This window comes from Salmo trutta, chromosome 12 (assembly GCF_901001165.1).
Source record: "Salmo trutta chromosome 12, fSalTru1.1, whole genome shotgun sequence".
NCBI classification, from domain to species: Eukaryota; Metazoa; Chordata; class Actinopteri; order Salmoniformes; family Salmonidae; genus Salmo; species Salmo trutta.
The window spans coordinates 28,129,347-28,155,402 of record NC_042968.1 but is presented as its reverse complement, the minus strand read 5'-3'; the positions used below and the strand labels follow the sequence as shown (position 1 = coordinate 28,155,402).

Below are 26,056 nucleotides of genomic sequence, written 5' to 3'. Positions count from 1 at the left end.
TGTCCGGTGTTTCCTTGTTTGCAGATTTTTTGTACAGCTTTGACAGTGCTACTGTATCTTTTTAAACGCGCAAAGACCCAAACGGCGTTCCATGGTATGTATATCGTGAAACTAATAGCAGTGACACTATTACTGTGTAACTCCGGTAGGGCAACATCTGAAAAATAGCTCACTTGGTAGTGTGTACCGGTGCTCGACCAGTCGCGAAAGTTAACATCACCCACAACAGAGAACGGTTGATTGTCAAGGCCAATGAATTTCATTATCTTGGCTTTAATGGATTTCACCTTTGAGTTGTCTCGCTGAAACGTTCTTACTCTTTCAAATGACTGCTCGACTTGTTAACTGCTCGATCCACACAGCAGACATTGTGGGCTAGGTTAGCAATGCTGTGTTGCACATGTAGCGCAAATTTTTACGTTGCGTCATTACGTTATATAGGTATGCACGGTAGCTTTGACATCGGTTTTTAACATCGGCGTTAAACTAGACATCGGCCGATACAGATGTTGACATTTTTAGCTAATATCGACCGATTCCGATATGTTCACCGATATATTGTGCATCCCTATTACTAATCAAGTGCCACACAAACAGACATCAATACCATATATATACTGTACACTGATTGTTTAAAGCAAAACTACCAAAACTATTGCTGATGGCGAACCTGAACAATCAAAATAAAATAAATTGTAAGCCGGTATAGCCAGATGAGTGTTGTTTCCAGTAGCTTACTTTTATTCCAGTAAAACACAATTTTCAACAGCGCATAGATAGCAAATTACATAGGTTGCCACTCAACTAATAAAGCCTAATATCAAGCAAGCCATTTTAGCATTTGAATGCTGAAGGTCCCGGGCAGATGTGCAAGAACAGGAACATGCCGCCTAACTCGCGTTTGTCAGCGTGCAGGCTGGACACAGTGCGCAGTTTGACTAGGCTACTGATTTTCCCTAGGGTTGTTTGGCATGCAAAACCCAGTTACATGCTTAGTTCCACACTGAAGGAGAGGACACATCAGTTGTAACAAAAGGTGTTTTCAGAAGGTAGAAAGAAAGTAGTATGAGCAAAAAATGTAAGTGAATCGATGATTTGTAATGTTTCAATCGATTTTCTGACCGACGCTGTCGTATCTTAAACATTTTAATCAAGGACCGATGTGTATCGATGATTCGTTACACCCCTAATTAGTATAGATTTTCTTAGGGTACCCTACTTGGGGCCCCGACCCCAAGTTTGGGAACCACCATACTAATCTCTCGCTCTGCTTGCTTCCTCTCTCTCTCTCTGTCTCCTCTGCTTCCTCCTGCATGCATTTCAGGCTGCCTCAGCCTCACCACTGAGTACCACATCACTGTTTGTCTAAGTAGCCTACTCTCTGTATAGCAAAGTTAATATGAGAACTTAGTAGCCTATTTAGGTAGGCTCCTTTTAACGTTCGCTTCCTACTTCATCCTTCTAGCTGGCTAAGTAACGTTAGCCAGAGCCCTTCAACGTTACTGCAATAGAAAGGCAAATCAGGGAGGAAAATCAGGGAGGAAAATCAGGAAGGAAAATCCATAGGATGCAGGGGAACAAACAAACAAACCACTGTTCATGATTCCACTCATTCTCAAAGAGGCAGGTGTGATTAGAACTCATTCAGAGTCAAGAATATAAGCGTTCTGATCTTTGAGGTGATGACAGCAGATGAATGGCACAACAATGGGCCTCGGGTATCGTCATGGTATCTCTGTGCATTCAAAATGCCATCGATAAATTGCAATTGTGCTTGTTGTCCTTAGCTTATGCCTGCCTGCCCATACCATAACCCCACCGCCACAATGAGCACTCTGTTCACAACGTTGACATCAACAAACCGCTCGCTCACACGACAACATACACGATGTCTGCCATCTGCCCGGTACAGTTGAAACCGGGATTCATCCGTGAAGAGCACTCTTCTCCATTGTGCCAGTGGCCATCTAAGGTGAGGATTTTCCCACTGAAGTCGGTTACGACGCCAAACTGCAGTCAGGTCAGACGCTGGTGAGGATGACCAGCACGCAGATGAACTTCCTTCAGATGTTTTCAGACGGTTTGTGCAGAAATTCTTCAGTTGTGCAAACCCAGAGTTTCATCAGCTGTCCGGGTGGCTGGTCTCAGACGATCCTGGCGGTAAAGAAGCTGGATGTGGAGGTCCTGGGCTGGTGTGGTTACACGTTGTCTGTGGTTGTGAGGCTGGTTGGACGTACTGCCAAATTTTCTAAAACAACGTTGGTGGCGACTTATGGTAGAGAAATTAACATGAAATTCTCTGGCAACACCTCTGGTGGACATTCCTGCTGTCAGCATGCCAATTGCACACTCCCTCAAAACTTGAGACATCTGTGGCATTGTGTTGTGTGACAAAACTGCACATTTTAGAGTGGCCTTTTATTGTCACCAGCACAAGGTGCACCTGTGTAATGATTGTGCTGTTTAATCAGCTTCTTGATATGCCACACCTGTCAGGTGGATGGATTATCTTGGCTAAGGAGAAATGCTCACGAACAGGGATGTAAACATTTGAGAGAAATAAGCTTTTTGTGCGTATGGAAACTTTCTGGGATCTTTTATTTCAGCTCATGAAACATGGGACCAACACTTTACATGTTGAGGACCTCTGTGTCTTCATATGTAGTTACGGCCCTGGCTACAGTGAACTTGGGGGTAACACTGGCACCTATAGGTTGGTCTGTCCCAAGTTCTCAATCCTCACACAGGGACCCTGGAACATGTCAGTGTGCCCTCGGCCTACAAAATGCTGTCACACTGTTCTCTCTCCACACACACAGAATGGTGGGTGGTGTGCCAACTAGGACAGGGCAGTGCTGGGGGGCTGAGCATGGAGAGGAGAATGCTGGGTTATTAGGCACCAGGCAGGATGAGGATCTGCTCATGGGAGCCAAACGGGGCCACTGCCAAAACTAGAACTACAGCTCTCTCTGGGAATCACTGTAACACTCCATCAGACTATCTAGCCTGTCTGCAGGAGTGAAGGCCTAACTCACCTACCACACAGGGGACAGCTGGACTTGAGAGAAGGACATGTAGAGAGAAAGAAGATGAGAGATGGCACCTCTGTAGTTAACCTAAGTATTGGGTGCCTGATTGGTGCCTGTGTGGTTTCAGTAATGGTGCTATTGGTCTGTTATTTACTCTATGTGCATGTGTTGGTGTGTCCCTGTGTATTTATCAACTGTAATACCTATGAAACGTCTGTAGTGGTGGTATTAGTAGTGAACTGTGGGTGGGCCTGTATAAAGCCAGTCTGTGGTCTTGGTTGGGTTCTGAGGCTGTAAAGCCTGTGTGATGTGGGATGAGTTCCACGTGTGTGTCTGCATCACACCTCCTCCTCCCTCCTCCTCCGTTCCTCCTCGTCCTCCCATCATACTCTGTCTTGCTCTCTGAGGTCTTACTAAACCTCCATACACATTCCAACAACACTGACGCACATCACAGCTGCCAACCCATAGGATGCTTCCTCCCTCTCTCTCAAATCAACGATTTCACAGTAAAATAAAGTGAAGAAGTGTTACTAATTTCACAGTTTAGTAGTCCTGTTGGTTTACGCGTCGGATATGGTGGTTTTGAAGGGGGGTGTTTTGCTATAGTCCAGTATGCCATTGACAGTCACCAGTATGTAATGGCCTCGTTAGGTTAAGATAAAGCAAGTGCGTCTTGCTATAGATGGGTTAGCTCACAACGTCACGAAAACCATGTGCACGCTTCAATGGGGCAGAAGGCCTTGTGTTGTTGTGATTCAGGATGGCCAGATAGCAACAATGACAAGAAACTGCCATGTGGGGAATCGTAGGTGACTCGTTTCAGCTAGTTTCATCTTGTTCTTGATAACATGTCTTGTTTTGACTGATTTTATGTCGCTGCTAATATGGCTAAAAGTAGCTACCTAGCTAGCTAACGCACATCTGTAACAATGTATTTGAAAGACAACACGTGTTCTTTGTGCAAATGTATTTATGTTTTCAATAAACATTGGAAATGAAATATAGTTACGTGTTGTCAACAATCTAAGTCAACCCTGTCTGTTTTACCCCATAGTTGCACACGCGTTGGTTTTGTTGCTAAACAACAAATGTCTATAGGAGAGAATATAGTATGGCCTACTGTTTGATGATAGGAGGTGAAACTGCTGTATTTCTCTCTTTCTGTATTTCAGTCTTGCCTGTGTGTGGGAGAACATTCTGTTGTGTCCATATTTCCTGGACTGGTTGATATTAGAGCGGTCTTGTTGCCATTTCACATTCTCCTCAGCTGCTCATAGAGCGTTCGCTCCGTTGCCACTCACAGGAAGTGATGTCACATCCACCGCCCACACTGCCAACGATATTCCCTAGGGTGCGTTGCCAGGCAACCCCAAAGTGTCATTGTGGATAGGATTATGGAAGTGTAATATCATCCGGAGGAGGAGGAGTAAAGTGAGAAAGATAGCTTTAGTCCCTACAACAACACATGTTCAAGGAGACCATGAAAGCTCTAGTATTGACAGGCAGTGGGAGAAACGCTCAGCCTCCTACAGACCACTGTGTGTGTGTGTGTGTGTGTGTGTGTGTGTGTGTGTGTGTGTGTGTGTGTGTGTGTGTGTACACATAAATGCATGGATATTTGTATAAATAACTGTGTGCTGTGTGGTTGTGTGTATACGTTTCGTGCCTTCTCTCTAGCACCCTCTCTCTCCCTCTGTCTGCCTCCATCTAAACCACCACAGCCAATATCAGTCCTGATTTAGTGGGAAATGTCCAGGTGGGATAGTGTATCCTAGACCTAGCCTAGCGTGTGGCCGAGGACCAGTGTGTGAGGCCGAGACCAGCTTAGTGTGACTGAGACAGGCTAGGCTGTGGTAACGGCTGCAAGCACTAGGCAGGATGAATGCCTGGCTGGTTGAATGACTGGCTGTGTTTGGCTGGATGACTGACTGGCTGGCTGGTTTTCCTGGCTCCACTGTACTGTATTGGAGCATAAGCCCAGAGGGAGTCTTCTATCGCTTAACTAGAGACAGGCTAGCACGGTCACAGCACATACAGTACCCTCTGTAATTATTAGGACAGTGAAGCATTTCTTATTCTTTTGGCTCTATACTCCAAAAGTTTGGATTTACATTTTAGCAGACGCTCTTATCCAGAGCGACTTACAGTAGTGAATGCATACATTTCATAAAAAGTTTTTTTTCCCGTACTGGTCCCCTGTGGGAATCGAACCCACAACCCCGGCGTTGCAAACACCATGCTCTACCAACTGAGCCACACGGGATTTGAACTCAAACAATGACAACAAGGTTGAAGTGCGGACTGTCAGTTTTAATTTGAGGGTATTTTCATTCATATCAAGTGAAACATTTAGAAATTACAGCACTTTTTGTACATAGTACCCCCATTTTATGTGACCAAAAGTATTGAGACAAATTCACTTATATGTATTGAAGTGAGAAAGCACAAATATCATACCCCCAACACATGCGAACTTCTCACCATTATAATAACAGGGGAGGTTAGCATTTTATATCATACCCCCAACACATGCGAACTTCTCACCATTATAATAACAGGGGAGGTTAGCATTTTATATCATACCCCCAACACATGCGAACTTCTCACCATTATAATAACAGGGGAGGTTAGCATTTTATATCATACCCCCAACACATGCGAACTTCTCACCATTATAATAACAGGGGAGGTTAGCATTTTATATCATACCCCCAACACATGCGAACTTCTCACCATTATAATAACAGGGGAGGTTAGCATTTTATATCATACCCCCAACACATGCGAACTTCTCACCATTATAATAACAGGGGAGGTTAGCATTTTATATCATACCCCCAACACATGCGAACCTCACCATTATAATAACAGGGGAGGTTAGCATTTTATATCATACCCCCAACACATGCGAACCTCTCACCATTATAATAACAGGGGAGGTTAGCATTTTATATCATACCCCCAACACATGCGAACCTCTCACCATTATAATAACAGGGGAGGTTAGCATTTTATTGGGGGGTATGATATTTGTATATCTGTAACTTTCCCACTCATCATTATTCACGATTAATTCAGGATTATCCATAATCATGGTAGCATCCACATTAATGTAGAAGTGTTTAGAAACATATTATATTCTTAATTACAATTAAAGTTACTCCAAAATGACACAATACCTTATTTACCATTCATTTCTATTGGGCACAAAATAATCTGAAACACAACCAAAACAAACAGCAAATGCATCCAACAAGTTTGTAGAGTCACAAGATTGATGTAGTTATTGTGTGCTATGAATATGGGACCAAATACTTAAATTTAATACACATAAGTGAATTTGACCAATACTTTTAGTCCCCTAAAATGGGGGGAGTATGTACAAAAATGCTGTCATGTCAAACTGTTTGCCCGATATGGATGAAAATACCTTAAAATTAAAGCTGACAGTCTGCACTTTAACCTCATAGTCATTGTTTGATTACAAATCCAAACTGTTGCAGTATAGAACCAAAATAATAAAAATGCTTCCCTGTCCCAATAATTACGGAGGGCACTGTAGTTAGCTCTGTGTGCGTGTGTGTGTGTGAGTACCTGTTTCAGAGTAGTTGGTGTTGTGTGAGAAGGAATCTACTTACTGCGTGTCTGCTCTTGTGAGCGTTGCTGTGTTTTGGAGCGTATCAGACAGAGCTAGAGAGCTTCTGTTCCTGTTGCTGTGTGAGAGAGTACAGGGAGGGGAGAGGGGAGGAGAGGGGTGGAGGAAGACAAGGTGAGAGATCATGTGCATGACAGAGGGAATGAGGGAGGAATGATCAGGAGCACACACAGAGAGAAGACAGGAGTACGGCCCAGGGAGGGAGGGAGCTGTTATATTATCTCTGTGTGTCTGATCTCAGGCTATGTAGGGCATTTAGAGCACTTAGAACAGACATAGAGTACAGACATAGGCCTGTACAATACTGACATATACAGACATATACTGTACATGTCTAGGCTGAGGACTTCACAGTAGTGGTCTTCCCGGATCCACCTGTACCCGAATACCCGAGACCCGATCCGGGACCCCAAGCTCTTTTAACGAGAGTGGCACGTGTAGCTTGCTGTTGTTGTTGGCCAGTCATAAGTCATCAAAGCGGCAATAGGCTACAGCCATAGAGCCTCCGTGTTAGGAGATATTTAATCAATGGAAGATGGAATTCAAATTCTGTAATTAAAAATGAAAGGAGAATGATAGGCTACAACGACCAAGAGCCAACAGCTAAGCTGCTACTTTATATTCTGAATGGAGTTGTTGTTGTTTAACTGTGCAGGACGAGAAAGCGCATGCATTCTCAATCAGCCTAGACAGGCTACATAATCATATTGGATGATATGGCAGCTATTAGTCTACTATAGCACGAGTCTGCTTGGTTGGTTGCTGTCTCTTCCTCCCACCTCCCTGTTCCCGTGTCACTCGCTCACTCCCTCAGTAGCCTACACACACAGCACAGCCCCTGCCCGAGCTTCACCTCTGTTTACCTCCTCTCCCTCACGCTTTATCAGCTCCAGTTAATTAATAAAGTAGCTTAAAAATATACTTTTCTGCTGCTTCTTTCACTCGGATCGGACCACGAGGTCTATATGGAACGGGTCTAGTTGTCCTCGGGTCCTTTCGGAAGGGGTCTCTGTATAAAAATATATATATTTATGCATATCGGAGCCAGATGGGAAAGCCCCAGGTTCATTTCGAATGGGTCAATGTTTTTGGACCCGTGAAGGACTCTATGTTACAGTTCAATGAGATGGATGTGCCGCTGTGTTTTCCTTTTTTTGTAGTTAGGTAACGAAGTTCGGACGAGGGAAGAGACACAGGAGTATTAGCATGGACTTATACAGGCATTCGGAAAGTATTCAGACCCCTTGACCTTTTCCATATTTTGTTAGGTTACAGGCTTATTCTAAAATTGATTAAATATTTTTTTCCCTCATCAATCAACACACAATACCCCATAATGACAAAGCAAAAACAGGTTTTTGAAAATGTATTAAAAATAAAAAACTGATATCACATTTACATAAGTATTCAGACCCTTTACTCGGTACTTTGTTGAAGCATCTTTGGCAGCGATTACAGCATTGAGTCTTCTTGGGTATTACGCTACAAGCTTGGCACACCTGTATTTGGGGAGTTTCTCCCATTCCTCTCTGCAGATCATCTCAAGCTCTGTCAGGTTGGATGGGGAGTGTTGCTGCACAGCTATTTTCAGATCTCTCCAGATATGTTCGATCAGGTTCAAGTTCAGGCTCTGGCTGGGCCACTCAAGGACATTCAGAGACTTGTCCCGAAGCCACTCCTGTGTTGTCTTGGCTGTGTGCTTAGGGTTGTTGTCCTGTTGGTAGGTGAACCTTTGCCCCAGTCCAAGGGCCTGAGCGCTCTGGAACAGGTTTTCATGAAGGATCTCTCTGTAGGGATGGTGCCAGGTTTCCTCCAGACATGACACTTGGCTTTCAGGCAAAAGAGTTCAATCTTGGTTTCATCAGACCAGAGATTCTTGTTTCTCATGGTCGGAGAGTTTTTAAGTGCCTTTTGGCAAAATCCAAGCGGGCTGTCATGTGCCTTTTATTGAGGCGTGGGTTCCGTCTGGCCCTCTACCATAAAGGCCTGATTGGGGGAGTGCTGTAGAGATGGTTGTCCTTCTGGAAGGTTCTCCCATCTCCACAGAGGAGCTCTAGAGCTCTGTCAGAGTGACCATTGAGTTCTTGGTCACCTCCCTGACCAATGCCCTTCTCTCCCGATTGCTTAGTTTGTCCGTGCAGCCAGCTCTAGGAAGAGTTTTGGTGGTTCCAAACTTCTTCCGTTTAAGAATGATGGAGGCCACTGTGTTCTTGGGGACCTTCAATGCTGTAGAAATGTTTTGGTACCCTTCTCCAGATCTGTGCCTCGACACAATCCTGTCTCGGAGCTCTGCGGACTATTCCTTTAACCTCATGGCTTGTTTTTTGCTCTGATATGCACTGTGAACTGTGGGACCTTATATAGACAGGTGTGTGCCTTTCCAAATCAGGTCCAATCAATTTAATTTACCACAGGTGGACTCCAATCAAGTTATAGAGACATCTCAAGGATGATCAATGGAAACAGGATGCACCTGAGCTCAATTCCGAGTCTTATAGCAAAGGGTCTGAATACTTATGTAAATAAGCTATTTCTGGTTTTTGTTTTTAATACATGTGCAAAAAAAATTGTCAAACCTGGTTTCACTTAGTCATTATGGGGTATTTTGTGTAGATTGCTAAGAGAAAAAAAATATTGAATCTATTTTAGAATAAGACTGTAACGTAACAAAATGTGGATGCAGTAACGGAGTCAACAGAACGCAGACCATTCCATTGATCAGATTGGCACACATTTAACAAATTAGATCTAGCAAAGTGGATGTTCCTCAAATCCGTCATGAGTTATGCATTGTATCAGGCCCACAATGTACTTACTTATGTCTGATTTTTATATATTTGGCTTTTTTTCGCTGCACAACATTTATAAGTTGTCCGGCTTAAAATAAGTAACTGTTAAACGCTAACTCCTGCTCGTATAAACTAGTTAGCATAGCTGGCGCATATAGAAATCGGTGGTGGTAGTCAAAGTAGTTTTTAACTGTAATAAAGTTGATTGGTGACGTTGACATGAACATATATTGGGGTTGACATCCATACAGCATGATACTCTGATTTCTACCTCAACATAGTGTGAAATACATATAGAAACAATAGCCTAAATGTATGTTAATGTTGCTGGGGGGCAATGAGCAGACTCGGGATCTTTCCCCCACTCTATTCCATGGCAATTGAGTTCAATTGACCTCTTTACCACATCTACAGTATTAGTCTGTTTGATCCAACCACGCTAGTCTCTGTCTGCCTGCATGGGGATTTGGAGTCTGGACTGGCTCTTTGTGTAGGTTGAATCATATCCATGTTTATGTGTTTTCTGAGCCATAGAGGGAGGGAGGGGAAGAGTGGAGAGGGATGGAGGGATTGGAAGAGAGAGCGATGGAGGAGAGACAAGATAGAGAGAAAGGTAGGCGGCAAGAGGCGGAGACTGAGAGGGGGGGAGAAAGAGAGCAAGACCAGAGAGGAAGAAGTGAGGGGGATAACTGGACCTAAAATCGGTCTTCTCCAGCAGGTGGCGGTAAAAAAAAAATATCGCTCACCAAGCGAGGAGTTTTTGTATGGAATGTCGAATTTAGTTACCAAAATATGTAATGGCTTATTTACGGGCCGTCATTGTAAATAAGAATTTGTTCTTAACTGACTTGCCTAGTTAAGTAAAGAAAATGTGTTAGATGTGGCTTATTTGATCTGATAGAAGTTTGGTAATGCTTAGGTTTTTACCAGTCTAATGATATTAGGAGGACATGTGACATCCCGGCATCTTTGAGAAAAAACACTTTATCTGAGTTTTGCCTGTTGTTCACACACGTATCTGCCCTCTCATTGGCTAGAATGGTCCCACCTGATCTTGCCTCCTCCCAACTGCCTTCCATTTTTTAAGACATTTATTTTCATTGTTAGATCGACCACTTGAGTATCTGGTCAATATAATGGATCATCTGTGGCAAAACAGAGAGCTAGAGACGGAGAAGGGAGGAGACTCAGTCACTATCTATATCTCTTTGTTTTGATCCAATAAAGAGCTTGACAAATGGAGCAGTGGAAGTCCAGTCTTACATGTTGATAAGAACACAGCAGGCTGGGGTGGATAGACAGACAAACAGATATGCAGGCAGTCAGGCAGGCGCACACACAAGAGAGAGAGACTGTATCTGTGTCTCTCTCTCAAACTGTACATAGCAGAGATCTATTGTATCAGTCTACTGGTTCATTTCTTCCCTGTCTGCAGACACTCTGACACACACACACACGCGCGCGCGCGCGCACACACACACACACACACACACACACACACTACACATTTTCTCCCTGAAAAATATCTCTGCATTCTGCACATGATGAGATATTGAGTCACCACAGTCATGGACATATTAGAAGCTGATTCTCACACAATAACCAAGAGGGACATGATTATATTATTGCATTTTTTTAAAATGTGATAATCCCTTATTGAGGTCATTAGGTCATTCAATATGCTAAAGTATTTATTTAAAATATGTGCTAATACTGTAGCTAATACTGTACTGCATGGTTACTTCCCATGAAAATGTATGTTGTGATGTACTATAATTTAAATATACTGCTGCCTACTTGAATCAGTCACTATTTGTCTCTAGGTTATGAAAGTACATTTAATAAGGCATTAAGCAACCATGGAAAGGATTAAATCATTCATTTTAAGTGAGGCAAAATAAACAGAGCTGGACTGGTAATAACAGTAACTATGCTTACTTAATTATAATTCTTTGGGTAATAATTCCTTTTTGCCTTTAAAAGATGCAGTGAGGAACATGGCATATACTGTACTGCGCCGCACCACACGGCAGCACACACACTCCTGAGGTCATTTATTTAGCACAGCAAGGACAATCTTTATATTATCGTTCATCAATTATTCAGAGACAGTTTCCATGAAACATAGCAGAGGGAAAGAGGAGAAAATAGAGTCCAGTTTTCCTATTTTTTTCTCTCGTTTAACAGACGTTGATCCTTAATGTTTGTCCTGTTATCTTTATTTCAGGAAAATCGTCATTAAATTTGGAGGGATGAAGAAGAAGAGGAAGACAGAGTCTTCAGAGGAGGGGTCTGATGAAGAGCGTCCGCCTCGAAGATCCTTTAAAGACGATGACTCGGTGAGTCCCTCCCCCAGTCTCCAAGCTGCAGCAAAAGCCTTATGCCGGTGTTATTGTGATTATTAAAGGCATGGTGTCCCTCCCCATGTCTCCAAGTGTCACGTCCTGGCCAGTATAAGGGTTAATTGTCATTGTAGTTTGGTCAGGACATGGCAGAGGGTATTTGTTTTATGTGGTTCAGGATGGTGTTTGTCTAGAAGGGCATTTAATTTAAGTATTCCGGGGTTTGTTGGGCACTGTCTGATATTCATGTATTCTATGTTTAGTCTAGTGAGTCTGTTTCTATGTTTGGTTAATTGGGGTTGGGACTCTCAATTGAAGGCAGGTGTTGTCTATTTGCCTTTGATTGAGAGTCCCATATATTAGGGTGTGTTTGTCATTTGTGGGAGATTGTTCTGTGTTTAGCCTTGTGCCTTGCCAGACTGTTTTGTTGATCGTTCCTTCTTTTGTTATTTTGGTGTTCATTTTGAATTTATTAAACGTCACGATGAGCATACACATACCTGCTGCATTTTGGTCCTCCTTCACCAACGACAGCCGTGACACCAAGGCTACAGTATGCAGGCTCATTACGGCTGCAGAACTCTTATGATAGTGTTTTCGTGATGTTTAAGGCAGGGGTAGGCAACTATATTTATTTATCTATTGTAGTATTATTATTAAAAGGCATGGAGAGGCCATTTCCTCAGTCTGCAGAACGCAGGCCTTTATGTTCTTATGACAGCGTTGTTGTGATAGTTAAATCGATGGAGAGTCCCTGTCCTTGGACTCTCTTGTTGGCCGTGCTGCTGCTGAGTGGAATACAGGAGTCACAGCTGTGGTATGGAGTCAAAGTACACCGGGTGGTTCAGAGTTAGTTCAGGGCCTAACCAACTCAAGAACAAATAGCTCCAGTGTAATTTACTGTTGTTGTTGGTAGAGCTGAGGATTATGTAGGGGTAGGCCTATTCTATACCATGAGGACAGTCCTTATCCATAGACACTGGTGTTGAGTGAGGGGGACGATCTGCTCTGTTCCAGTTGACAGAGTATTCAGTGAGTGGGGATGAAAGACTACTCTCTCCCCCTGGCTGTGTCATCGTATGGAGCGACTGGAGATTACACACCCCCCCCCCCCCCCCGCCCATGTGTGGGTATAATTATCCTCGTTATCCCCCACACCCAGTCTTAATTAGAACTGTCTGAAGATGTCATTTAGAATGATTCTCCATTCCTGTCTGTTGCACTATAAGTGATGGAGTTAGTAGACAGACAGCTCTGAGAACAGCTACAGCATCATCACCACAGGGGACCCCTCAGCCTGGGAGGTAACCTGACAGGCAGGGAAGGAGGGACCACTCAGCCTGGGAGGTAACCTGACAGGCAGGGAAGGAGGGACCACTCAGCCTGGCAGGCCCGAGTATTTTATGGTCAGCCTGGGTTATTCTCATCCACAGACACATTATTAGTTTCAACTGAATGGTATTTAGTATCTCATTAAACTGTGGCTGTCATTAGCAGGGTCTCTCTGATGTTTTTTCCTAATAATAAACACTAAGCACACTTCAATGTCACACCTATTGCTGCGGAGTGCATACAAAACACAGACACATGCACAAACACTATTGAGAATAGACAGGAATGCCTTCGATGGCTGCCTACATATTAACCCAATAAAACATAGGAAAAGAGTTATACTGATATTTTGGCTGTGCTGATTTGTATAATACAGAACCTCCATAATACTTAACCTCTTTCCCTTACCCCCCTGTAGACGCGTCGGTCGAACCGCCAGGTGAAGAGGAAGAAGTATGCAGAGGAGGGAGAGGCCAGGGTGTCTGATGAGGAGGTGAAGGTCATGGTTAAAGCCAAGAAGACCAGCACTGCTGCAGCACGCAAAGAGCCAGCACAACAGCTGTTTGTGGTGAGGAGATACTGGCCTGGCCCAGGCAGCAATCAATAACCCTCAATAACATTCAGTTGTTCTAGACCAGTTGTTTCCAACTCCAGTCCTCCAGTACCCCCAACAGTACACATTTTTGCTGTAGCCCCAATGAGTTGAATCAGGTGAGTTTGTCTGGGGGCTACAACAACAATGTGTACTGTTGGGGGTACTGGAAGACTGGAGTTGGGAAACACTGTAAGACTGATAGAATCTACAGTACCAAAACATCTCAAGATTACATTCTTCATTGCTTTAGCATAGCCCTATCTATTCTAATATGTGTGTTATAGCAGTACAATGCATCTCAAGGCCATACTTCATTCTGATATACATTGAAAATACATGAAACTGGTGTGTGGAGTATGAAGGTTGTACATGGAGCTGTTAAAGTGGTTTGTTTCCATCTTGTCAATGCTACAGGAAAACCCCAGTGAGGAGGATGCTGCGGTTGTTGACAAGATCATGTCATCTCGAATAGTCAAGAACGAGGTAAGATTACAATCATTATCTTTAATGCCACACTCACTCATACCACTCTTTGTAGTACTATAGTATTTTAGTTTGCAGTACTACATCTACAGTCGTGGCCAAAAGTTTTGAGAATGACACAAATATTAATTTTCACAGTCTGCTGCCTCAGTTTGTATGATGGCAATTTGCATATACTCCAGAATGTTATGAAGAGTGATCAGATGAATTGCAATTAATTGCAAAGTCCCTATTTGCCATGTAAATTAACTGAATCCCCCAAAAACATTTCCACTGCATTTCAGCCCTGCCACAAAAGGACCAGCTAACATCATGTCAGTGATTCTCTCGTTAACACAAGTGTGAGTGTTGACGAGGACAAGGCTGGAGATCACTCTGTCATGCTGATTGAGTTCGAATGACAGACTGGAAGCTTCAAAAGGAGGGTGGTGCTTGGAATCATTGTTCTTCCTCTGTCAACCATGGTTACCTGCAAGGAAACACGTGCCGTCATCATTGCTTTGCACAAAAAGGGCTTCAAAGGCAAGGATATTGCTGCCAGTAAGATTGCACCTAAATCAACCATTTATCAGATCATCAAGAACTTCAAGGAGAGAGGTTCAATTGTTGTGAAGAAGGCTTCAGGGCGCCCAAGAAAGTCCAGCAAGCGCCAGGACCGCCTCCTAAAGTTGATTCAGCTGCAGGATCGGGGCACCACCAGTACAGCGCTTACTCAGGAATGGCAGCAGGCAGGTGTGAGTGCATCTGCACGCACAGTGAGGCGAAGACTTTTGGAGGATGGCCTGTTGTCAAGAAGGGCAGCAAAGAAGCCACTTCTCTCTAGGAAAATCATCAGGGACAGACTGATATTCTGCAAAAGGTACAGGGATTGGACTGCTGAGGACTGGGGTAAAGTCATTTTCTCTGATGAATCCCCTTTCCAATTGTTTGAGGCATCCGGAAAAAAGCTTGTCCAGAGAAGACAAGGTGAGCGCTACCATCAGTCCTGTGTCATGCCAACAGTAAAGCATCCTGAGACCATTCATGTGTGGGGTTGCTTCTCAGTCAAGGGAGTGGGCTCACTCACAATTTTGCCTAAGAAAACAACCATGAATAAAGAATGGTACCAACACATCCTCCGAGAGTAACTTCTCCCAACCATCCAGGAACAGTTTGGTGAAGAACCATGCCTTTTCCAGCAGTGATAACTAAGTGGCTCGGGGAACAAAACATCAATATTTTGGGTCCATGGCCAGGAAACTCCCCAGACCTTAATCCCATTGAGAACTTGTGGAAAATCCTCGAGAGGCGGGTGGACAAACAAAAACCCACAAATTCTGACAAACTCCAAGCATTGATTATGCAAGAATGGGCTGCCATCAGTCAGGATGTGGCCCAGAAGTAAATTGACAGCATGCCAGGGCGGATTGCAGAGGTCTTGGAAAAAGAAGGGTCAACACTGCAAATATTGACTCTTTGCATCAACTTCTTTGTAATTGTCAATAAAATCCTTTGACACTTATGAAATGCTTGTAATTATACTTCAGTATTCCATAGTAACATCTGACAAAAATATCTAAAGACACTGAAGCAGCAAACTTTGTGGAAATTAATATTTGTGTCATTCTCAAAACTTTTGGCCACAACTGTACTTAGCTTCTGCAATGCGGGTTTGATTGAATTCAGCTATCTGTCTTTTCCTACTATACACTGAGTGTACAAAACATTAAGACCCCTTCCAAATATTGCACTCCCCCTTTTGCCCTCAGAACAGCCTCATTTCGTCGGGGCACGGACTATACAAGGTGTCAAAAGCATTCCACAGGGATGCTGGCCCATGTTGACTCCAGTGCTTCCCACAGTTGGCTGTTGAGCGTGAAAAATCCTGCAGCGTTGCAGTTCTTGACACAAACCGGTGCGCCTGGCACGTACTACCACACCCCGTTCAAAGGAAAAAAATATTTTGTCTTGCCCATTCACTCTCTGAATGGCACACATACACAATCCATGTCTCAATTGTCTCAAGGCTTAAAAATCCTTAATTAACCTGTCTCCTCCCCTTCATCTACACTGATTGGAGTGGATTTAACAAGTGACATCAATAAGGGATCATAGCTTTCACCTGGATTCACCTGGTCAGTCTATGTCATGGAAATGGAAGGTGTTCTTAATTAATGTTTTGTAAACTCAGTGTATGAAGAGCTTTTAGTCTGTATTCTGTTCTATAATATTGGTTCCTCTTCTAGGTCGCTCCAGGAGTTATCGTAGAAGTGGAGGAGTTCTTTGTAAAATACAAAAACTAGTAAGGCATTCTTTTTCATTCCAGCTAAGATAATTGCATTCACATTTTTTATGTTAAACAGAGTGATGTAAGACGCAGCTTGTCATTACTAGTTCTTGCACTGCCACTTTGAGACGCCTCTGACTGAACTCACATGTGACCTTATTGTAGTTTCAGTAGAACAAAATCCAGATCAGTCTGAAATGAAGACTAATTTGGTGTGTAGTAGATTGTAAATCCTATACAAATGTAAAATGTACAAAATGGCACACAAATGGAACATTTAAACATAAAGTAAACATATATCCATTTGAAAGATGTACGATGTCATAAAAGACATTCAAGGTTTATTTGAAGTTTGTACTATACGTGTGTGTTCTCGTGCGTTCCTGACTCTGTGTGTTGTCTCTCTCAGCTCCTACCTCCACTGTGAGTGGGCCGTAGAGCAGCAGCTGGAGAAAGACAAGAGGATTCAGCAGAAGATCAAACGTTTCAAGATTAAACAGGCACAGAGAGCCCACTTCTTTGCAGATGTAAGACCCTTTCACACCAGTGTGTGTGTGTGTGTGTCAGTGTGTGTGTGTTTGCCTGTTTAGCACAGGCGTGTTTGCATGCATCTCTGTAGTGTGCTTTAGGCCTTGATATGTTCATCCCACCCAGTCATACAGTGTGTTTCCCCCCCAGACTCCAGATGGCATGAAGGCGGTTTACTTTGTCTGACTATGTCTTCCTGTGTGTTTTAGATGGAGGAGGATCCCATTAACCCTGACTATGTCTTCCTGTGTGTTTTAGATGGAGGAGGATCCCTTTAACCCTGACTATGTCTTCCTGTGTGTTTTAGATGGAGGAGGATCCCTTTAACCCTGACTATGTGGAGGTAGACAGAGTACTGGAGGTGTCCTATTGTGAAGACAAGGACACAGGAGAGGTACGAGCGGTGGGGGGGCAGGAGGAGGGCCTCTTTCATTCACAACAAATGACCTCCAACGGAGAGATGATTAGACTGCCTTTTGTTGGAAAGAGAGAGAGAGAGGAGAGAGAGAGAGAGAGAGAATGGGTGTGTATGTCTGAACATTATGTGTGTGTGTGTGTCCTTGAGTGTGTCTCATCTCCTCATTTGTAGAAGATACTATTGTAAAGCATGGGGTCATTCCATACATGTGTATTATGGTTGTTGTCTCTGTTACTTTAGCTGAGGGTGTAGCTACTAGTGTTGCTTGGTGTACCGGTACCACGGTAACGCCACGGTAATACCCCACAGTACTAAAACCTCATGATACTTATGATACCAACATTTTAGAATACCATAGTACCGTTTGATCTAAAGAACCTGCTGGTGCCAGTTGAATTTAAGCATCTAGTCTGTTGTATGAGCAGGTCCAATCATATCCACTTCACTTTCATCAACATATCACGTGGCAGCTGTAATCAATCAGCCACATCCCCTACTAGCCCCCACTGACCTGCTTCTCTCCGGCCCCTCTTCATGCTCATCTATTCCTCCATCCCCGCTCGTGATGTCGACCCTGATGAGTCCTCTGTTGTTACATTTGTACATTTGTTACATTGGAGCAGCGTGGAGAGCAAGCAGCAAAGTTTGTACATTATATAATTTCATCACCTGTTATAACCAAGAGCACAGGCCAGTTTGATCTGACTTTGCAAGTTCACTGTCATGCAGCCTCTGAGTGTCAGAGAGGGAAAATAGAGCAGCGCTTCACGACAGGCATGCTTACAGCTTTACAGCAAAGGAAATGGCTTGTCCCTAGTGTAACCATATTAGCGCCACACCTGCGGTCACGAGTCATGACGACAGTCAAATTCCACATGAACGTTTAGTTACGGAAATTAGAGTTCTCCAAGCTCTGATACTGAAAAGCTCTGATACCATAAAAAAGCCAGCTCTGATAGTAGCCTACCAAACTTGCTAACTCTATTGTCCCTCTAATCACTCTGACATAAATGCAAATGTAGTTGAAAATCTAATCAAACACTTCATGAGAGCTCATGTTGCGCAACATTTCTATAAGCTATGCAATTGCGTGAGAACAGAGTGATGGCCTCTATTAAAAAGAGGAAGATCCCATCAGCTTTCTATAGGCTAGGCCTACTATATTTATTTCTCAACTTTCCTAATATTAAGCACATTGCTTCTCTTTACAACAGGAGTATAGCTTATCTGGCTGGCATGAAAATAAACCACAGGAAAATAGTCCTCCATTCGCTATTTAAGTGCATAGGTGACATGTATTTTTCTCCCTGCCCGTTTCGAGACAGTTGCATGATAATGGTCCATTCTAAATCAAAACAAATGTCACACATATATTATTTAGTATATGTAAAGACAAGATTAAATCAAGAATAGTCTGATGGGTGACAATATTAGCCTGTCACTTGTGAATGATATCACTTGTGAATTATACCCAGCTTCAGGCAAACAGCGCATTATTTTTTTTTGCGAGCATGGTAGAGCATGGTGTTTGCAACGCCAGCATGGTGTGTGTGCAACGCCAGGGTTGTGGGTTCGATTCCCACGGGGGGCCAGTACAAATTATTATTATTATTTTTTAAATGCATGAAATGATATGTATACATTCACTACTGTAAGTCGCTCTGGATAAGAGCGTCTCCTAAATGACTAAAATGTAATGTAAATGTAATATTCGCACACCTCATATAGCCTAGCCCAGAGACCTACATTGAGGGAAAAAAGTATTTGATCCCCTGCTGATTTTGTATGTTTGCCCACTGACAAAGAAATGATCAGTCTATAATTTTAATGGTAGGTTTATTTGAACAGTGAGTGACAGAATAACAACCAAATAATCCAGAAAAATGGTTGTAGCATAATTAAGCAATAGGAGTACCTGTTTCTTTGTTAACCGCTCAACACAGAATATAGAAAATATCCTTCCTATATTATTCAGCTATGTTCAATTGTATTCTTCATACTATAAAATAATGGCACGGAATTCGAAGAAAATCTTGTCTGCTAAATGAACTAGTGTAGCCCACAACCATTTGGCATAGCCAGATCAGGACCTAACATAAGGACAACTCAGAGTATGCTATTCTGCTCTTCTGAAATAGACTACATTTTCTTCATATCATGTTTTTTAGACCTGTCTAAAATAAATAATGGATTTATTGTGATGGTGTAGGCTATATTACATGGATTTATTAGACTTTTTCAAATGTATATGTTCCAAAGGTCAGTATCAGTGGCTTGTAGGCTATGTGTGGAAGACAGGAGATGCTAAATGTGTTTATGTTAATTAACGGTCAATTACCGTGAGACCGGCAGTTATTTGCTTGACAATCACCGGCTGACAGAATTTTGTGACCGCCACAGCCCTACTTGTCCCTAGCCTGAATAGTTCAGAAATCTATTTCTTTCTGGTGCTCCTTAAATTGTGTTTGGTGCCTAGCGTTTTAAAAGTTAAGAGCAGTGTGTGTTTGTGGGAGAGAGTGAGTGGTGTGTGTTTTTACGAGAGGGAGGGAGATTGAGTGTGAGGAAGGGATGGAGAGTGTGTGTCTATTTTAACTGAAAGAACTGAGTCAAGAAGGTTTCATGCAGTGTTTTCTCCTTACTGACACAATGACATGCAGATCATTATGCATGTATGTTCCTTCCTCCCATTCCTCCAGCCAAATCACAGGTAGGCCTTTGCAAATATGAGCAAATGGCCATTCTATGCAGTATTCTATTAAACACTGAACAGTGTGAAGTTAAATTCAATATGTGTTGTATTGAGTAAAAGTGTGCATTTCAGTGACAGGTTTTTGCGTAGCTCATGCGCAGGAAAACGGGGGACTGGGCGAACAGGACGCTAGTGACAACACTAGTAGCTACTAAAAGGTGAAGCTTTCTATGTTTTTTTGTGTTAACTCACATCTCTCTCTCTCTCTCTTTCTTTCCCCCTCCCTCCTCCCCCTCTCTCCATCCCTCTTCCCCCAGCAGGTGGTGTACTACCTGGTGAAGTGGTGCTCTCTGCCCTATGAAGACAGTACGTGGGAACTGAAGGGGGATGTGGACCAGAGTAAAATAGAGGAGTTTGAGCTGCTGCAGGCAGCAAGGCCAGACTCCCGCAGGACGGTAAGCCCCCTTTATTCAACCTCCTTTCTCTTCTCTTCTTCTCTTCTTTTCTCATCTCTCTTCTCATCCTCTAACATTCTCTACCCCACAGGAGCGTCCCCCAGCCAGCCTGTGGAAGAAGAGGGATCAGTCGAGGGAGTACAGGAACAGTAACGTCCTCAGGGACTACCAGCTGGAGGGAGTCAACTGGCTCCTCTTCAACTGGTACAACAGGTCAGTAGGGACCCCCAAGGCTACACACACACACACACACACACACACACACACACACACACACACACACACACACACACACACACACACACACACACACACACACACACTGTACCTGTATGCATGTGCAAACAAACAGACACACAATGTTCTCTGTTCTACTGCCCTGAACAGATTTTGTCAGTCAGAAACACAGGGTTGTTCCAGACTTCAGATCCTAGGTTTCAGCTCTGTGGTTGTAGCATACTGTATCCAGCCAGAGAGACAAGGCTGGACTGTGAGATTGCTAAGTAGTGCAGAAGAGAAGCCAGTGAAGCAGTGAGCTGACAGCATGTCTGTACTGAGACAGGGAGACGCTTGCCCAGAGCCTGCTGACTTCTAGCTTGGATAAGTATGCAAAACCTGTGAAGAATGTGGTTAATAGGTTTGGATGGTATGTCTTATATACCATATACCAGGGTATTTTGAAATACCAACGGTATGATTTTAGTTTTCATTTGTTTTTTGGGGGGTTTGGGGCGCCCTAAAGCTCAAAGGGGTGTGTGCTACGCCACTGCTTATAACTATCAGTTAACTATCTAAGATAAATTATCTCCTGCTCATGGCGCCAGCTATGCATTTTGTTTAATAACTTGCTAGCTATGTGGCTAGCTTGCAAGATCACGCTTCTTGGTTACAGCAGAGACAATCAATCTCCTCCTTGATCAAGATCCCTACTGCTTGAATTTTCTTTTTGCGTAATAAAAATCAATAAAATATATATATATACAGAGGGGGAAAAAAGTATTTGATCTCCTGCTGATTTTGTACGTTTGCCCACTGACAAAGAAAGGATCAGTCTATAATTTTAATGGTAGGTTTATTAGCACAGTGAGAGACAGAATAACAACAAAAATATCCAGAAAAACGCATGTCAAAAATTTTATAAATTGATTTGCATTTTAATGAGGGAAATAAGTATTTCACCCAACTTATTGTGGGAAGCTTGTGGAAGGCTACCCGAAAAGTTTGATCCAAGTTAAACAATTTAAAGGCAATGCTACCAAATACTATTTGAGTGTATGTAAACTTCTGACCCACTGGGAAAGTGATGAAAGAAGTACAAGCAGAAATAAATCATTCTCTCTACTATTATTCAGACATTTCACATTCTTAAAATAAAGTGGTGATCCTAACTGACCAAAGACAGGGAATTTTTACTAGGATTAAATGTCCGGAATTGTGAAAAACGGAGTTTAAATGTATTTGGCTAAGGGAGAGGGAGACAGAGATATGGAGAGACAGAGCAAGGGAGACAGAGATATGGAGAGACAGATCAAGGGAGAGAGAAAGATAGAGAGACAGATCAAGGGAGACAGAAAGCGAGTGAGTGTGGAACACATCCCAAATCATCTGCTTGTCTGTAGCCAGGCTGTAGTGTTGCTACTGGGACTGTGTTTCAGAGTGTTGTGAAGTTCTTAAAGGTCCAATGCAGCACTTTTATCTCTATCAAATAATTTCCCGGTAACAATCAAGTACCTTAAAACAGTCAGAAAGAAACAAAAATAGCTTCTTAGCAAAGAGCAATTTCTCAAGCAAGAATTTTGCTAGGACTACCTGGGATGAGTCTGAGTGGGGAGGGGAAAACTGAAAACTAACTGTTATTGGCAGAAAGGTTTGGAACTCTCTTTGTTATTGGTCTGTCAACTAATTTACTGTGATGTTACCAGGCGGGCCAAAACAACATCCCACCAAAACAGGCTGAAATTTCAGCAGGTATTTTCAATCAGCTCTTACACTAAAAGGGCATTATCATAATTTTCACAATTTCAGAGTATTATTCCATCCTCATATTGTGGAAATATTTATAAAACAGGAAATCCTGTTTTTGACTGCACTGAGCCTTTAAGATTAAGGAACAAAGTATAGGAAGTAAGCGGGAGTATCTGCTCTTTGCAATTGATGTCAAGATTTACTGTAACACCCCCACCCTCTGGACAACCAGATTAATGTTCTGCCTGACTACTAGAGGAAGGATTCTGTTCAGCCCAGTCTCATCACTTAATATCAATATCAGACAGGACCACAACTACTCTATACATTTTTGGGGACTGTAATGTCTCTCTCTCTTTCTCTCTTTCTTCCTCCAACCCCCCTCTCGCTTCCTCTCACTCCTTTCTTACTCCCTCCCTGCCCCCCTCTCCTCTCTCCCTCCCTGACAGACGGAACTGTATCCTGGCAGATGAGATGGGTCTGGGGAAGACCATCCAATCCATCACGTTTCTGGAGGAGATCTGGCGCGTGGGCATCAGGGGCCCCTTCCTCGTCATCGCCCCCCTCTCCACCATCGCCAACTGGGAGAGGGAGTTCAGAACGTGGACCCACCTCAACGTCATTGTCTACCACGGCTCCATGGTCAGCAGGCAGATGCTGCAGCAGTACGAGATGTACTCCAGGGACACGCAGGTAAACAACAACATAAATAAACAACACAGGATAGCCGTACGAGATGTATAGTCAGGGACCCACATCGGGGACCCACAGATGAACAACAGTGTCAACAACAGATGGGTCCTTGACGTTTCAAAAAGTTGTTATCTGATGAGGGGAGGTGGTGGTTGTCAAAAACAACACCAAAAGGGCCTTGAAACCAGCGGGCAGCCAGCATCTCATAATGGGGACTAAAAACAGGAGATAATGTGATGCACTTATCATTAGCTGTGAAAGATTAAGTGAAACTCGGGTGTCTCTCTGTTCCATTAAAGTAATGACAGTATTTGTTCTATTGTGTATCAGGGAATAGTGACATGATATCAGAGATACTCAGTCAGACAATGAGATTTGTCCAAGGAGAGCTTGCAGGCCACATAATGAGAGAGAGAGATACTGAGATTGAATAGCATGACTGTCATGTTCCAGCATGCCTAGTCACCTTACCCCTACACATATCTGCCTCTATCGATCCAGTATCCCTTCACATTGTGAATATGCTACTGGAACTGACCCTGTATATAGTATGCTTACTTACTTTATCGTGTTCTTATTTTATATCTCCTGTATCTTTGTTCTACCTTGTTATTTTTAGTATTACATTGTTATTGACTACTGCATTGTTGGGCCTTTCACTGTACTTGTGCATGTGACGTTAAAGCTTGAAACTTGAAAGCAGGACTCAATTTAAAGGCATGAGAAGGGTTTGAAGGGTGGCACATGTCAGGTGGTAGCCCTGGGCAAAGGTTTTTTCTGCGGTGGTTGGCAGAGTAATGTGGAATGACAGACAGCGGTTAGGAGATCTTAGTATGCAAATGTAACAGGGGGGAGGGGGAAAAACAGATGAGGGAGGAGTGGAAAGAACAGATGAGGGAGGAGTGGAAAGAACATATGAGGGAGGCGAGGAAAGAGGAGCTGCCACCAGGCTGTCTCACTGGAAGACTGTGATGTCACTGTGGCACCACAGGGAATCACCTTAACACACAGGGAATCACGTTATCACCTTAACACACAGGGAATCACCTTAACAAACAGGGAATCACTTTAACACACAGGGAATCACGTTATCACCTTAACACACAGGGAATCACCTTAACAAACAGGGAATCACTTTAACACAGAGGGAATCACGTTATCACCTTAACACACAGGGAATCACTTTAACACACAGGGAATCACGTTATCACCTTAACACACAGGGAATCACCTTAACACACATGGAATCACCTTAACACACATGGAATCACCTTAACACACGTGGAATCACCTTAACACACAGGGAATCACCTTAACACACAGGGAATCACCTTAACACACAGGGAATCACCTTAACACACATGGAATCACCTTAACACACAGGGAATCACCTTAACACACAGGGAATCACTTTAACACACAGGGAATCACCTTAACACACAGGGAATCACCTTAACACACAGGGAATCACCTTAACACACAGGGAATCACTTTAACACACAGGGAATCACCTTAACACACAGGGAATCACCTTAACACACAGGGAATCACCTTAACACACAGGGAATCACCTTAACACACAGGGAATCACTTTAACACACAGGGAATCACCTTAACACACAGGGAATCACACACACTGAGCAGGATGTCTCACTAGATATGAGAATGGTATATTTCTCAAGGACCATCTTTATATTCTGTCTTCTCAAATGATTGAAATCACTGATATTTCTTTACAAGGCATTATACACTCACCATTGAGAATGAGAAAGCTGAATGAATGGAAGAGTTGTATTGACTCCCTGTGCGTTTCTTCCTGGTTTCCCTCCAGGGTCGTGTGGTGCGGGGAACCTACAAGTTCCACGCCCTCATCACCACCTTTGAGATGATCCTGGGCGGCTGTCCAGAGCTCAACACCATCGAGTGGCGCTGCGTCATCATCGACGAGGCCCATCGCCTCAAGAACAAGAACTGCAAGCTGCTAGAGGGCTTCAAGCTCATGAATCTGGTATGTCCAAGTCACTGAGCATACTGTAGCGCAGAACTGAGCAAAGGGTAGAAATGCAGCCATTACAGCTTGAATGTTTGAGATCCTAGGCCTAGTGTGTCTCAAATCAGTATCTTGTTTGTGTGTGGAGAGAAGCAGTGAAATGTGCCCTAATGGTAACCATCACTGTACACCAATCTGGTTGGCTCTTAAGATTGTTTGTGATTGAGGTCTCCCCTCTCTCGGTAGTTGTGTTCAGAGGAGGCACAGCTTGTAGGTTGGAGCTATGCTGTGCTGTGTGTCTTGTATTGTTTCTAACTCACATCTCTCTCTTCCCTCTCCTCTCTCACCAGGAACACAAAGTCCTCCTGACAGGGACCCCCCTCCAGAACACGGTAGAGGAGCTGTTCAGTCTGCTGCACTTCCTGGAGCCTCAAAGCTTCCCCTCAGAGAACACCTTCATGCTGGAGTTTGGAGACCTCAAGACTGAGGAGCAGGTGAGGCTGTGTGATTCTATCATGTGGTTGTTGGGTTCGTATCAAGTGTGTCGCTGTCAGTGTGAGTGTGTGAGTATTATGTTGTTGGGTTCCTACCAACAAAGTGTGTATGTGAGAAATACTGTGTGTTATAGTTTAGTCTCTGCCTGTTTGCCTGTGTGTGAGTGTGTCCTTTACCATCACTGATCATAATGAATATGATTATTAATACAGAAGCTAATTTGTTTTCATATGGTATCAGGGGACATGAGTGTGTTTTTCCCCACTCACCCCACCTGGTGTTTGAACAGTGTGTCAGTGTGTTGAGATAATGATCCTGTTGGTACAGAT

At 43.3% G+C, this 26,056-nt stretch overlaps 1 protein-coding gene across 10 annotated transcripts in view; it reads left to right on the top strand.

The window, feature by feature from the left end:
• LOC115203297 (chromodomain-helicase-DNA-binding protein 9) overlaps positions 1–26,056 on the top strand; it is a 124,568-nt gene that overhangs the window by 64,324 nt on the left and 34,188 nt on the right. For 9 of the 10 annotated variants that reach the window (XM_029767862.1, XM_029767868.1, XM_029767866.1 and 6 more), the window contains 11 exons: positions 11,704–11,815; positions 13,569–13,718; positions 14,160–14,228; positions 16,454–16,509; positions 16,904–17,021; positions 17,330–17,416; positions 20,447–20,584; positions 20,676–20,797; positions 22,999–23,242; positions 25,074–25,250; positions 25,583–25,726. In XM_029767862.1, the coding sequence (XP_029623722.1) occupies positions 11,704–11,815; positions 13,569–13,718; positions 14,160–14,228; positions 16,454–16,509; positions 16,904–17,021; positions 17,330–17,416; positions 20,447–20,584; positions 20,676–20,797; positions 22,999–23,242; positions 25,074–25,250; positions 25,583–25,726 (1,417 nt within the window). The remainder of the gene's footprint in view (positions 1–11,703; positions 11,816–13,568; positions 13,719–14,159; positions 14,229–16,453; positions 16,510–16,903; positions 17,022–17,329; positions 17,417–20,446; positions 20,585–20,675; positions 20,798–22,998; positions 23,243–25,073; positions 25,251–25,582; positions 25,727–26,056) is intronic. The other variant, XM_029767863.1, reaches the window with a different exon arrangement.